The sequence below is a fragment of the Colletotrichum jinshuiense genome, chromosome 2, assembly GCF_051148585.1.
Source record: "Colletotrichum jinshuiense chromosome 2, complete sequence".
Lineage (NCBI taxonomy): Eukaryota > Fungi > Ascomycota > Sordariomycetes > Glomerellales > Glomerellaceae > Colletotrichum > Colletotrichum jinshuiense.
In genome coordinates, this window is record NC_139309.1 from 2182734 (window position 1) to 2192889 (window position 10156).

At 50.8% G+C, this 10156-nt stretch overlaps 2 protein-coding genes across 2 annotated transcripts; one reads left to right on the plus strand and one right to left on the minus strand.

The window, feature by feature from the left end:
* Positions 1-236: 236 nt before the first annotated feature.
* EsH8_II_000597 (uncharacterized protein) lies at positions 237-3580 on the minus strand (the record flags this gene model as incomplete). The annotated part of the gene is made up of 7 exons (XM_083263895.1): positions 237-1967; positions 2024-2117; positions 2166-2450; positions 2510-2613; positions 2672-2754; positions 2805-2939; positions 3004-3580. 7 exons carry the CDS (start codon positions 3578-3580, stop codon positions 237-239), a joined length of 3009 nt encoding a protein of 1002 aa, XP_083121217.1.
* Positions 3581-6986: 3406 nt separating this feature from the next.
* EsH8_II_000598 (uncharacterized protein) lies at positions 6987-7814 on the plus strand (the record flags this gene model as incomplete). Its single annotated transcript, XM_083263896.1, has 2 exons — positions 6987-7113; positions 7297-7814. 2 exons carry the CDS (start codon positions 6987-6989, stop codon positions 7812-7814), a joined length of 645 nt encoding a protein of 214 aa, XP_083121218.1.
* Positions 7815-10156: the final 2342 nt, after the last annotated feature.

The window sequence follows — 10156 nt, forward strand, 5'->3', positions numbered from 1 at the left end:
GAACTTTTTTTGCCTGAGACGGAAGACGTTTGAGAAAATGACGGAAATAGATAACACTAGGTAAGCGGGTAGACTATGCGTATAGATATAACAAGTAAAGACTGTATTCGTGGGTTTATGAGATCAAGTATTCTTGATCGAAACAAAAATGAAAGCAGATGACTCCGGAACGCCAAACCAGGCCCTAAGGGAATAGCTACGCTCTTTTCTCCGCAATTTCATAAGCTTTTACTCTTTCAAGAGTCCCAAATAGCGCCATAAGCTGGAATGCCTCGAGTCTCAAGACCGTAGACCACCTTCTTCGTTATCTTCTCGTTGGCAATAATAATGATAGCCTCGGCTTCAAAGCTCTTGGCCAAGTTGTACCCCATCTTGACCAGATCGGGGCGGCCCGAGACTTTGGTATCGTGAATAATGGCTTTTGGGATCTTTTCCTTGATCTTGTCGAGCAGCGGTTTGCCAAAAGTGAGCTCGGGTCTTGGGGTGGACCAGATTAACTGCGTCGGACAGCTCTGATTCTGGATGTGGCCGAGAACAGGCCCGATGCCAGAACCGGTGGCAATGAGGACGACCCTATTGAAGCATGTCGCGATGCGCATGACACCACAAGTCGGAACACCACGCACCCAAATATGAGTGGGCGGCTTCTGGATGCAATTCTTGGTCCAATCGCCGGCGTTTGAGACAACCAGAGAGAACCCCTTGGAACGGTGTTCCACGTCCTCAGGTGCCGGGATCGTTGCAAAAGAGTGCCACTCGATGAGGGGTCGCTGAGATAGTCTGACGAAGCTGCCGTTGACGGGAACAGTGTAGTCGAAGTGCAACCTCACAGCGTGGTTGGAGAGAACTTCAGCCTCGACAGGAACTTTTCTGAGGAACAACCAGGAAGTGGCAATGCTCATGGTTGCCACAGTAAGCATCCAAAAGCCGGGAGTAAGGATGCAAGCTTTGCCCAAGGACATGCTGCTGGCTTTCCCGTCATTTGCAGCGAGCACTATCTGCACCCAGAACAGACCCAGCATGGTCCAGCCAACAAACCGATGAGTCTTTTCAAACAGGTCATGGTTCTGCTTCCGGAATGAAGGCCAAGCGAGACCAATCGTGATGGTGAACAGACCGGTAAGAATCCACGAGATGACTTTCGAGGCCAAAGATTGGTAACCCCAGTTAGAACACTCGGTCAGTTGACAGACCTCATCGCTAACATTCGACGCAAGAAGCCAGGCACCTGCGCAGGTGGCCGCGCCTGAATGAACGCCTCCGAAGTGGAAAATCTTTGCGCAACGCTTCCTGATGGCAAGAGGCCAGGACTTTGGCACAGAGCAAGTCACTTTGTAAAGGGCGTTAATGACGAAGTCCTGGCGGGCAAGAACCGCCAAAAGCAGGTTGGTCGCCGTAAGGGTGCCCAGCCGGTCTCGCTTGAAGCCGGCGAAAAGAAGAGCGACGACGGCAGCGATGTTGAAGAGACCAACAATTGTGAACAGACGACGGTAGACGATGGCGATGCGATGAATAAACCCGCGGCTGGGTCGGGAGAGGCTCTTGTCGGGAATATCTTTGTCAAGGTCAAGCTTCTCGTCAATTTCGGTGAAACTAGACGAAGAAGAGCCAGCCTTGAGGTCAGTAGTTGTGGAGCTGCTGTCTGCGGAAAGTGACTCCTTAGAGCCAGTATCCCTGATGGTAATGGTCGGCTCCTTCTTTTCAGTGTCGACTACCATCTCCTTCAAGGCCCGTTTGTCCACTTTCCCATTAGAGGTAAGAGGCAAAGCGTCTAAGAAGTGGAACTTGCTCGGAATGGCATAATATGGCTGTCTAGCTCTGATGTGAACCTGAATTGCATCAAGGTCACAATCACTAGGAGCAACAAAACCGTGGATTTCGTTGCCAATGAACAAGGCAGTTGCCCTGGATACCACAGGGCATGAGTTGATAGACGCTGTAACTCCATCAAGTTCAACTCGGAAGCCCTAATCAAGCCATGTTAGGAAAAATTGTTGAAAATAATGTGGATAGCTCAACCTACTTTGATCTTGATCTGGTCATCAACTCTTCCGAGGATGTCAATGGAACCATCCTGTTTCCAACAGCCAAGATCGCCGGTGTTGTACATCATAGAACTACCATACCGTTAGCGGGGCTCATCGAGCATGTATATGGAGACTCACCCATCGTTGGCAAAAGGGTCCAATTTGTACCTCTCTGCAGTCTTTTCAGGCAGAGAAACATAGCCTCGAGAAATGCCATGGCCGCCAGCCCACATCACTCCGGCTTCGCCAATACCAAGTGGCTTGCCATCAGAGTCTATAATATAGACAGTGTTGTTAGGAGTGGGCTTTCCAATTGTCAAAGCGTGCCCTGGTTGGTGCAGATGCATGGTGTTAACGATGGTAGTCTCTGTGGGGCCGCAGCAGTTATAGTAGGTTGCATGCGTGGCCCACAAGTCGGCAAGTCTGAATGATGCGGTTGTTAGTTGGGTCGGGTAAAAGTGATCGCATATAAGAGACTTTACCTCTGAGAGCTGGGCTCACCGGCGGTGGCGGCAACTCTAATGTTGGAATATTCTTGGGGGTCATATTTGGCCAAAATACTTGGAGTGCAAATCAAAACTTGAGCCTATTGTCGTTTATTAGTATTATACTCATGCACAGGGGTGCCCAACAACAATACTAACCTCTCGGAGACAGGGCTCCCACTTTGATCCTCTCAAGATTAGAGTGCCTCCGTTACAGAGACATCCCAGCATCTCCCATGCAGCTACATATGACTTAGCAATTGCAAACAAAGGCTGAGCCTCGAGAACCTACCCATATCGAAACTAATGTTCAACACCTGACCCACCCGGGTTCCGGTCGAGATGCCCAGATTTCCGGGTGAAAGGCATACAAGATTGGTTACATTTTTGTGGGTGACATCCACTCCCTTGGGGGTGCCAGTAGTTCCTAGAGACACAATCGGTTAGCTTGATCGGCCGGCCCTGATCTATCAGGATGCTTGCTACGTTACCTGATGTATAGATGACATAGCAGCCATGATCTGGCTCCGCCAAGTCTTGGAAGGACAGAGCTTGTGAAGTCTCTTTCCCCTTTTCTTGCTCCTCGTCAATGACGAGAATCTCGCAAGAGCCGCTATCGAGTGTCTCAAATCGGTGTTTTGTCGACTTTAGGCACAATACATGCTTGCCGCCCGCCTGCTCGAGAACGAAGCGCAACGTAGAGTCGGGCACCACGCCGCCGTCAAGTGGCACATACTGAGCTCCGCATGAGAGAATTGCAACAAGGCCGACCAGCATATCAATACCTCGCTTTACGACAAGCGGGACTCGGTCTCCAGGCTTGACGCCGAGGGTGGTCAGTTTCCTGGACAGCTGGTTGGCTCGACGAGCAAGATCTCCGTAGGTGATATCTGTTGGCTGCGCTGATAGGTCGCGAGCTGCAGTGACATCTGGCCGGCTCACTGCATGATGATAGAAGGCTGCGGTGACAGTGGAAAAGTCGGCTTTGATTCGGTCGCCTTGTGTGAAGGAGATGGGGACTGGTCCAACCAGAGCCGGTGCTGAGTCTGTGGCCGCCTGGTTATGCATGGCCGCGGGACTAAAATAGAACAAAGGAGGATAGGCAGGGGTAAATTCCAAATGAGGTCCAAATTAAGACCAGACTATTCCAAATGTCGATGGGTTTGAGTGACTAGAATCTGCTGAGGTCTCTAGAGTCATCACCTGGCATGCGAGCCCTCCAGAGTTTAAATACCCTTAGAGACCTCCTTGGGCCACCTTAGCCCAACCTCTTCCATTAGGAAGCTCCTCGTCCTCCTTCCTCAACTGGATGCAAGATGAAAATCTCTCAGTATCACGCACTGCCGTCTTGAGTTGCATCACTCGCAAGGGTTGTTGCGAGAACCCCTCGCGGCCAGCAGGTAACGAGCTCCACACGACTACACCAAAGCCTTTAAGCTGACACCTCGAAACGCTCCTTCCGCGTTCAGAAATTCCAGCAGTTGCGTCTCTACAGAGACCATGTCCTTGTCAGGCCGCGGTTGGCCGTGGCCGCAGGCTTCTCAAACAGGAAAGATGTCGGGCAGACTTGCGCAACCTACTCGATAATGCTTTCAGCGTTTCCGTCAACGAACTTGGCAGAGTTCTGCAACATTCTGCACCATGCTGCATCATCCTGCAAGTCCCGCACCGAACGTCGCGGGACCTACTTGTGTGCTTCATGCAAGCATGCCGAACTACTTGCAAATTGCCGTCACACCTTATACGACGTCCACAAATGACATCGGTTCAACGCCCACGGCCCGGTCGACGGAGTGGGTCTCGCGTGCCGGTGGGCGGAGCTGGAACAGGTGGTCGCAATTAACCACCTCCTCGGCCGAGCTTGGGGAAGTTGTGGTGCGCGAGCCCGTAAACGACGCAGCGCAGCGTTTCATCGTTTGCTGGCTGCCGGCACAATTCACTGATCAACCAGACGATCACAACAACGGGACCTGGCTATCTTTCATGGCTCGGCGGGGATGTCGGGATCGACCCAGAGGATCGCCAAAGCTCAGGTGCGACTTTCTTGGAATGGAACCGCCAGTACAGCTGCAGGGTCGCCCTGCTACGGTCCTGTGGCCGACGACTTGCCTTTTGAGAATGGTTGCGGCCATGCAGCAGACCCTGGTCTGGGATGACCCCCCAGGTGGTCCAGATCAAGATGGATGGCTGCAACACAATCTAATCAATCTAGGCCAGTGGATTCAAGTGGTGTGATTTCCCGCCCCCGCGATCCGTGGGCGGCACTGCGCAAGCTTGAGGGAGCTATCCCTCGATGCCGGGCTCCGGTGTAACCTATGGGGCCGACTGACCGTGAGGGGACGGTTTAGACGCGGACATGTCAATTCCGGTTGCACTACGACACACGGAAACTAATCCTTGTTCAGAAGTTATCTGTGCCGCTGCAACCTCACGTCATCCCTCCGAACCAGACAGCGGCCTGCCTAAACACTCAAGAAACGGCCAAGAAAGACAGCACACCATTCAAACACAGGAAGGCGCGGTTCCTTTCGCGCCTAAATCCGGGTGGTCACATGTGAGAGAAACGTTAGGTCAACCTGGGCAGGATTCGGAAAATTTCTCAGGGATGACAGATGCTGATGTAAAACCACACGGCTGCCTCCTTTTCCTGCTCCCATCCGGAATATGCGACCTTGGAGCTCTCTGCTTGCACCAACTCAAACGGGTGCCATGGACAAAAAGAGCGCAATACGGATGATCTGGTTGCAGTTGCCGCAACGAGCCATCTTGTCCGAGTCGCTGCCGCCGTCTGCATCGGAGTCCCGACCGCTGTGGGTCACGGAGCTGGGGTAGCTCGAGAACGTCGAGTCTCTCAGGGTACCAATATGTCAAGATGCACGAGTCAAATTGGACATCACAGGCTTCGGACCTGGCCTGCAGGATTGTCCCGCATTTTGTCAAGTTTGCGTCAGCATCACCGGCTCGTTTGCCGCGGATCAAGTTGCGATCCTAGTCTTCGGAGACGTCGTGCATTCTCCGAGTCATTTTCGATCACCGGGATCTCGCGACGCCGCACATCTTGTTTCCTGGTCTCGACAGCAACCGATGTCGGACAGCCCTGGGTGGCTGGGATACCTCGACTTGCACGTACACCGCCGCACGACTGGTGAATGTCTGAGCAGTTGGACAGAACCAAGCCGGTCGCTTTTCCGAGCCCATGAGTAAAATACACTTCCTGAGGACTGGATGAGGAACCTCGGAGCTAGCTCCGCTCGGAGAAATCCTAGTCGCTATCAGGTTCCAAATTCGGGTGATGGTCACTGATTGCCCAGACGACTTTGGATGCCACTCACGCTTTCACCACCCATCAAGTAAAGCAACACCGTTTGTGGAATGTGATATCCATACTATGGGTTCCTATCTGAAGAACAATTAGAGATTTCGCTCTCGTGGAGTTGGTTGCTCCTTCTTTGGTGCAAGCAAACAAGTCATCGTATGCTGCAACTTTCATTAAATGGTTTGAATTCCATTGCAACTTGTTTCAGCACGCCTTCATTCAAACCCTGTTTCTTTGAGCAGCAAAGAGCCCCTGGGTTCACTGAAGGGGAAGGTTTCTTAGAAGTGCTCGAAACGTATAATCCTCATGAACTGAAACGTCGGGCTTTATGGGGAGGATTAGACCAGTTAGGGTCGACTGTACTCAACGTTTTTCACTTGTAGCGATTTTAATATCAACTAGTTTTATGGGTATTTCCATGCTCTTGTATGTCGTGATTTGTCTTAGCCAACGAACGTACAACATTGAGGAATAACTCGTTAAGGCTGAACACGGTTCCTCCAGTAAATGAGTTCAATATTACAAAAGAGGACCTTTTAAACGTACACGGATACCAATGGCGGCTTGAGTCAGTTTTGGGGTAACATAATATCTTAGACCATGTTGGCCTTTTAACTATTGCTCCACGTTGCATTATTCGTAGTCTTGGATTTTAAACAACGAAATATGGTTGGCGGCTTATAGTCTAGGCGCTGCCTCTCTAGGCGCATGTGTCGTTTTGAATGTTGTTTTTGAATCACCAAGCAACATGATAGTGATAACAAAGTAGCACTTGAATAATCGACATGGTTCGGATGAAATCACCAAGCAGAACTTTAAACAGTGAATTTGTTCTGACTTGTTCTGTTAAACCAACACCATTGTTCAAAATTACCACTGAAGTTCAGAATCACTTACACCGTGTTCCACTACCGTAGTGAGAAGATGCCATCTACATCTAGAACGACCTGAACATTCAACCTCTCGTTGTACTTGAATAAAGTGACCAAGTCTCCGCCGATTCTGTTGCTGCTCCTTCCATCTCATCACAGCTCCATCGTCACTTCAGTCTGGAGTCTCGGATATTGAGAGAGCATCCTTCTCAGGGACGTCAACCCGCGACAACCAAATTGGGACAATAATACTGCCCGACGGCGAATCAGCAGGCTGGAAAAGAACATGTCTTCCAGACCTTCCAGCTCGGGCAAGGGTAGCGCTCCTGCTTCCCAGCAGAATCTGAACCCATTGGCTCGAGCTTTCTCTCCTACGAATCCTGCACCTTCCACTTCGGCTGCTCCTGAATACGGTATGTATCATCAATACCCTCAAAATCCACCTTGCCAGGATGGGTTCGTTCCCCCACAATATCACTACCCAGCTCCAGCCCCACCCGCAGGCGTCGCTGAGGACGACAACCCATCGGCATCCTCCCATGGTGCCATCCCACCATCTTCATCGCGACATGACGCTAATCTTCAAGATCATGCAGGTGAAACGCTGTCCTACCACCTGGCCAAAGGCGCCCAGGCCGCGAACATGGCCATCAAAGGTAGGTCTCACCCCAGCTCCGATCCCACCCACACTCAGCCTCTCTTTCCGCCTCGTCAAGGCTTCGGTCCTTTCCCTCAGGGCCCCTTTCATGCGGCTCCTGCATCCCCAATCCCTCCTTCTCGTCCCGGCATCTTCGTCCGTCCTCACCATGCCCTAGTTCCCCCGCTTACGGGCCGCGGCCTCACCCGCCAGCCTCAGTCCGAGCCAGCTGGCCATCCGATCTACACTGCATATGCCAGCCCGCTCAAGCAGTCGCCTCCGCAATCGACATTCTCCGCGCCAAGCTCGGCCGGTTCTTCTGCTCGCCACAACGGCCCCCAAACCCCGCCGAACAAGTACAGCATGCCCAAGAACACCACCCCCACGCCGCCCGCGTACACTTTTGGCGACGACGATGAGTTCTACCCCGGCACCGACCCGCGTGTCAAGAAGAATTCTCGCCAGCAGGGTCCTTAGGCAGCAGTTGAGGATTGTCTTTGGCGCAGGGAACTTGTGTTATTTTTGCCACGGTGGTACTAAAGCAAACAGTCAAAACAGGTAGGTGTGCTCGGTGGACAGCTGCATAGATGCTTCTGCTGCAACATTGGAGATTCTAGAAAGCCCTGTCTGATCGTCATTCTCTCTGCAGATTTCGAGTTTCTCCTTGTAACCGGTTAGCTGTACAATCCAAACAATGAAGCAGCACTGAGACCAGCTAAATAGTAAGGTGCCATCGTGGCGATTAGTAATGCCAATGATGAGTCCGAATAAAGCAAAACTGAGATAATTTGTCATGCACATTGTGTTTGTGAAAACATGGGACTTTGGGAGTTCTCCGGCCAGGAATGCAGAGAGCAGATCCCATTTTGTGTAGATGCCTTGAGGGTTCGCAGTGTCTTCCATCCGTGGTAAGAAACCCGATTCGGGACCACCGTTCAGGCATTTAGCAGGACGCTGACTTACTAGTAACCGTTCATTGGAGAAACAGGCCTTTGTTTGCATAATTTTCTCAACTCAAAGGTGCTCAAAAACTTTGGTATAAAAGCAGCCCAACGGCACGGCAACACAGCCCCACCCACCAAGCTTTTACCATGTCGAGTCGAGTTGACTCTTGCAAAGTCATGTTTCGGGTGCCGGGCGAGCAAATACAGCGTGTGGGCCTAGAACCGTAATCATCATGCACTTGATTGCTCGACAAGCTGCAGCCGCTGAATGCAATCAGTGCTGAATGAACGATGACACAAGGCCACATCCATGCGTCTTTGGGAAGGTGACATTCGGCATGCGTTCTGCACGTGTCACGAAACCCATCCACGTCACTCTCTGCCTGCCGTAGAATCAACTGTCATTTCAGACCAGTCGGTCTAAAGGGAAGGTGTGACTCTACACACGATGACTGCCGATCGCATATGCATATCGTTTCTTCCAGGGGTTTTGACAAATTCTGGCGCAGCACGGCGGCACATGTCGAAACTTTGACCGCACCTTAATTGATTACACGGACTTTTACGCGCCCCACTTCGACGAGGCGCTTCCCGACTGCATTTCTTCGTTCGGCGCGCGCCGCCAGCTCTTTAAAACTAGCATAATCCACACTCGAAGAATCGGGCGTCCTCTGAGTTGGCTTCAAAAAAGCAAAAGTTATCTCTTGCGAGATGTTTGTTGTGCCCAGAGGCGGATTCGAACCGCCGTCAACACGGATCGCTGTATAGAAGAACCACAACGTATCATCCTAACCAACTAGACGATCTGGGCTACTAGGGTGAGAACCCCTGCTTGCCGTGATCCGCCTCGTAGCATCTAATGACGGCCAGCCCCCACATTGCACTCCGTTTCCCACCACAACTACGTCCAGTATCCGTGACAACATTATGCCTAGGCCGTAATCACTTGGAGCATGTTTCTTTGGCAGTGTCTGATCGAGTTCAAAACACTTCGGAGCAGTGAAGCAAGCTGGTTGCACCGTTCTCTCGCACGCTGATGAAGTCCCCTCTCCATATAGCCGTGAAGATATTACCGCAATCTGAGCCATTCCTGGCATGGGCAAGTGTTGATTTATAGGACTAAATAAGTGAAATTAGAGTATCAGGTTATTTTGAACTCGCTGTTATAACTTGAGAGTTTTCCTTCCGGATGCTTGACAACGAAACAATTTTCTATCACCCACAAGATTGAAATGAAAGAGAAAGAAAAAAAAAATAAGAATGTGACCAGATCGTAATGAAAATATTTAGGATGTTGTCAATTCGGCTCCTCTCTGTGTCTGATATTTTTAAATTTTGACGCTGTATGATAGCTGCCACATCATCCGTTGTGGTTATAAATGACAATGGTGGCTTCTACGTTCGTGATTGTTTTCGACCCCGTCCTTGCTTGGAACATTGAACAGAGCCCCTCGAAGAATGACTGTTCAATAAATACTCCTACTTGAGGGTTATTGTACGATACGACAGATCAAAGTATCTGGAAGGACAGGCTTTGTGGGGTGGAAGTCAACTACAAAGCAATAGTTCTCGGGCAAACAATGCCTCCCAGAACAGCTCTTTTGTCCACAACAAAGTCGAGGCACTGAACAATGCACTTTCAATTGTTGAACAAGTCCAAAAGGCCACCATATGGAACGAACCCATGATGTTATATAGATACAGATTCTGCCTTTCTCGACCCAACCAACCACAACAATACTAACAGCCCATTCAGAGCCCGCCAACGCTCAACTTCAACTTCAACTTTAACAACACCTCGCACAAGCCCTTGTAAGTACGACGCACTTCCCATCACAGCTAACATCTGGTCCTCAAGGATTAAACGCCCACACA